The following is a 4,556-nucleotide window of genomic DNA, read 5'->3' on the forward strand; positions in this document are numbered from 1 at the left end:
CTAAATTACGAATACAACTTATCATATTATTAAAAGATATAAATAATAGTGTTATATATGTGCTAAACTACTAAATTGTTAAACCACTAGAAATAGAAATAGTCTATTTATTCTACTAAATTACGACCACATGTTATTCTATTATTTTTATTATAAATTTATAATCATTATATATTTATATAAATATTTTAAAAGTATAATATAACTGGATAAATAAAAATTTAAAATATTAATTTGAATCCGTGCATCGCACGGGATTTATGCTAGTATCGATTAATTAACGTTTAATTAGAAAAACAAGTAGATTAGCTATAGGTTACCCCAGAAGAAGAATACGCATTGCACATTCTGTAATAAACAGTTTTGTATTTTCTAATAGTATTTCATAGCTGTATATTGAGGTAAGCTGTCGGTGGAGGGAGAAAAATTAGTTGGCCAGTCTCTTCCCCTCTTGCCTTCACTCCTAATCCAACCTGGCCCCATCTCTCAATCTCCACCGTTCATTTCACAATCTCCCCTTCTCTTGTCTGAACAACATAGTTGTTGCAAAATAATTTCACAAGCCTACCGACACTTAATCAGTCTTTTTCATTATTCATTATTCAAGTCTCTTTTAAGGTCTCTCCCCCATTTTCAGTAAGTTCATCTCTCATTTTCTGTATGTATTTTTCTCTATTCTTATGATAATTTATAGCAGATCTTTAGTTTTGGTCTAATTGTCTTTGTGGGCTGTCTTATTTTCAAGAATCTTGGAACCCATTTGCTTAAATTTTGTATTTATAGTTTTGAAATTTTTGGTTTGATTTTTTTCAAGATTCTTGAAATCTTGAAACCCCATTTGCTTAAATTTGAATTTATAGTTTTGAAATTTGTGGGCTGTCTTATTTTCAAGAATCTTGAAACCCCATTTGATTAAATTTTGCATTTGTAGTTCTGGAAGTTTTGGTGTGATTATTTCCAAGATTTTTGAAATCTTGAAACCCCATTTGGCTGATATTGTGTAATTTTGTTCTAGCAGGTGAAAATGAAGATGGGTATTTTTGTGGTTGGTATATTTGTGTTGTTATTAGCAATTGTTAGTGTAAATGGAGATGATAAAGAGATCTTGGTTAAGAAAGTGAAGGGGAAGAAAGTTTGTAGCCAAGGATGGGAATGCAAGCAATGGTCAAAGTTTTGTTGTAACCATACTATCTCAGATTTGTTTCAGGTTTATCAGTTTGAGGAGCTTTTCGCGAAAAGGAACATGCCTGAGGCTCATGCTGTTGGGTTTTGGAATTATCAATCGTTCATTACTGCAGCTGCATTGTATGAGCCACTTGGGTTCGGAACTACGGGTGGGAGGCTTATGCAGATGAAGGAAATTGCTGCCTTTCTCGGTCACGTTGGCAGTAAAACCTCGTGTATGTTCTTTCAATTCAGATCGTAATATTATTATTATTACCATTTTCTTTGGTTACTTAAAGGTCTATAAAATGCGGGTATTTTGAGGTGTGAATCATTGGGAATTTTTTTGATTAGGATCTAGCTCCTTATGTTAATTGATCAACCCTTTTTCCACATTTATATTGATCTGAAGGTTGTGTGTGTGTATAATTAGTGTTGGAAATTACTTTTCTAGATGTGCACTAAATAGAAGTTTTAGTTCCCCTTTTATACCGACAAAAAAATTCAGGGTTCTGTTTAGTCTGGTGTGTTTCAGTGGATAAAAATATTTATTATTAATTGTTATTTAGAGTACTCGAGTCAGTATCAAATTTGAGCGAGTTACTGTTTTCCAATAACCACAAGTTTCCTCTTTGGACATGCTTTATTTTTCTAATTTTCTTGTATTTAGAGAGACAACATGGTTACATATGGTGTAGGTAGATTTCTTAATGTGTTAACAGGAGGATGGGAATGTATATAGACTGTTTAAAAATTTTCTTCATGAATAATTTTGCCCCTTCTGAGTTTTTTAATTGTATGGAGGTCTGCTTATTGTTTATGACGAGTACACGTCCATGTGTCAATAATATATAGTTGTTTTAGTATTTATTCTTGAAATATTTTAAATTACTCTATTATGGACAAAATTACATTATTAGTTAACCATCCATTGCAAAGTCCAGTGGGAATATATAATCAAGGGTGTTTTTTTCATTACATATAAATTAGATCCACCCAAATTCAAGCATTCCCTATAATGTAGTGTCGGGAAAGTTGAATTTTGGCATGTAGAGTGGTAGATATCAGTTTGTCGGTCATATAGCATATTAGTTTTTTTTTTGAAAGTAAAATTCCATTTCATTAAAATAAAGATTCCGAAACAATAGATTCCACACACAAGGAGGAATTTCAAGATAGTTCACAGCTCCTAATAAACAAGGAAGTTTAGCTCACGTATGAGCTATCTTATTTGCTTGTCTACGAACATGTTGAACTTTGAAATCACTTTGTTGACGAATAAAGGTTCTACACCATGCAAATATATCCCCAACCTCATTCATATACAAAGCGTTGCTAGATAAGGCATTCACCACTGTCATCGAGTCACTCTCCAGAATCACTTGCTTAGTTCTCAAGTCTGGAACCCACTTTAAAGCCTCCTGCAAACCCATTGCCTCTGCCTCCAGGACCGAGACTTCATCTTCTATACTCCTGTGCATTCCTGCTATAAACTCACCTTATATAGCGTATTATTTTTAGTTTTTATGTAATAGCATCCATAACTGCATCTCAATGATGATTTTTACTTGATTCTCTTTTATAAACATGGTGTAATTGCCTAAATTAATAATAAAATGCAGGTGGTTATGGAGTGGCAACAGGGGGCCCTTTGGCATGGGGTTTATGTTACAATAGGGAATTGAGTCCCAGCCAGGATTATTGTGATGACTCATACAAGTACACCTACCCTTGTGCTCCCGGAGCTAAATACTATGGACGTGGTGCCCTGCCTATTTACTGGTATTTAACATTTTTCTTTCTTGTCAGTGACAGTGGTCCAAGCCCTCGTTTCTTAACCATGGTGCAAGTAAAGTTGATTAATCTCTAGCATTTTAGTCGAATAGATACCCCCCTCTTCTGATAACAAAAGGTTGAGGCTTAAGTTTTAGCAGTCGTATGAGGGGAAGGACCCTTTGTGAAAATGCTGCTTACCCTCTTTTTCAAAAAAAAATACAGAAGAAAATATAAGAAGCAGGTCAATTGAATTTGTTGGTGGCACATTCAACTTGGCTATTTCTGTCTCAAAAATATGCATGTATACTAGTGAACCAATGAATGCCTGGTAATGAAATTGAGGATCTTACACCTTAGTCTTAGTATCCCTCCGTAGACAAATTTATGAATTTATGGTCTCTTGAAATCGTAATCACTACTTATGAATAAGTTTTGTCATTTTCATAACCTTATTAGAGCAGAATTGCGTTTCTCGAGGTAGAATATTAGTGTTGCAAGGGACTTGATAAGTTGCTTATGTTTTCCTTATTGTAGAATTTCATTTCTTTAGTTCTACCACTTTAAAAAGGCATTTTTTTTAATCTCTTATGCTGCACAGGAACATCAACTATGGGGCTGCTGGTGAGGCCCTTAAGGTGGATCTATTGAACCATCCAGAATATATTGAACAGAATGCTACCCTTGCTTTTCAAGCAGCGATCTGGAGGTGGATGACCGAAATTAAGAAAGGGCAGCCTTCATCACATGATGCTTTCGTTGGAAACTGGATACCCACCAAGAATGACACTTTAGCCAAGCGATCTCCAGGATTTGGTGCCACTATGAATATCCTCTACGGGGAAATGGTATGTGGTCAAGGTGATATTGATCCTATGAACAACATTATCTCTCATTACCAACATTACCTAGACTTGATGGGTGTGGGGCGTGAGGAGGGGGGACCACATGATGTTCTCAACTGCGCCGAGCAGAAACCTTTCAATCCAGCAACTGCAAGTAGAAATGATTCTTGAGATATTTTATATAAAGTTTTCAGCCCAAATTTTGGCATCATTCTCTAAAGCCGCAAAATAAGAAGTGTATGCCGAGAGATCGTGCTCAGTTATTTTCGTTGTGTGAAGCTCCCGTTCGTCTGGACAATCAGGCAAGTTGTGCAATGATTCCAGCCCTTTAAATTTCTCAGTTTTATTTTTTTTTGAATTATTTGAATTACTTGTTCCTATAAATTGTGTGTAGTTGTGAAATTTACAATGTTGTATGAACAACTTGATTATTATTGTAAATATGTTTTGTATGCGGAGTCGACCAAATTCATATACATGGCTGCAGTTTAATGATATTTTATTATTCAACCTATATGGAAGTGAATATAGTACAGAGTAATTTTTCTGTGCAATTTTTCTGTGCAATTTCTGTGTAATTTTGCAATTTTATTAATGTCCATCACTCACATTTTAATATGCATTTTTAAGAAAAAAGAATGACAGTGAAAGGAAAGTGCTTTACTTGAGATGCTCAAGTTTTAATTGTACATTTTTCTTTCTTACGCAAACGACTAATTTGTATATACAATTTGTGAAGTTTTCAAATTTTAATGTTATTTTTATTAATTTTCA

The 4,556-nt window shown here is 34.2% G+C and overlaps 1 protein-coding gene across 2 annotated transcripts; it reads left to right on the plus strand.

The window, feature by feature from the left end:
* Positions 1-490: 490 nt before the first annotated feature.
* On the plus strand, positions 491-4,277 carry LOC141659590 (chitinase-like protein 1). Of its 2 annotated transcripts, none has more exons than XM_074466539.1 (4): positions 491-636; positions 1,019-1,400; positions 2,787-2,946; positions 3,539-4,277. In XM_074466539.1, exons 2-4 carry the CDS (start codon positions 1,025-1,027, stop codon positions 3,951-3,953), a joined length of 951 nt encoding a protein of 316 aa, XP_074322640.1. In that variant the 5' UTR covers positions 491-636; positions 1,019-1,024; the 3' UTR covers positions 3,954-4,277. The 2 variants fall into 2 exon arrangements, with proteins under 2 accessions (XP_074322640.1, XP_074322648.1); XM_074466547.1 differs by having other exon boundaries at positions 504-636; positions 1,016-1,400.
* The last annotated feature ends 279 nt before the right edge of the window (positions 4,278-4,556 follow it).

Source organism: Apium graveolens, chromosome 1 (genome assembly GCF_009905375.1).
Source record: "Apium graveolens cultivar Ventura chromosome 1, ASM990537v1, whole genome shotgun sequence".
NCBI lineage: Eukaryota > Viridiplantae > Streptophyta > Magnoliopsida > Apiales > Apiaceae > Apium > Apium graveolens.

Bases quoted from the DNA above. Each gene is read 5' to 3' on its own strand.
- LOC141659590 (XM_074466539.1), top strand. From the start codon at position 1,025: ATGAAGATGGGTATTTTTGTGGTTGGTATATTTGTGTTGTTATTAGCA. The intron at 1,401-2,786 runs GTATGTTCTTTC...AATAAAATGCAG, and splicing joins CGTTGGCAGTAAAACCTCGT to GTGGTTATGGAGTGGCAACA. The intron at 2,947-3,538 runs GTATTTAACATT...TATGCTGCACAG, and splicing joins GGTGCCCTGCCTATTTACTG to GAACATCAACTATGGGGCTG.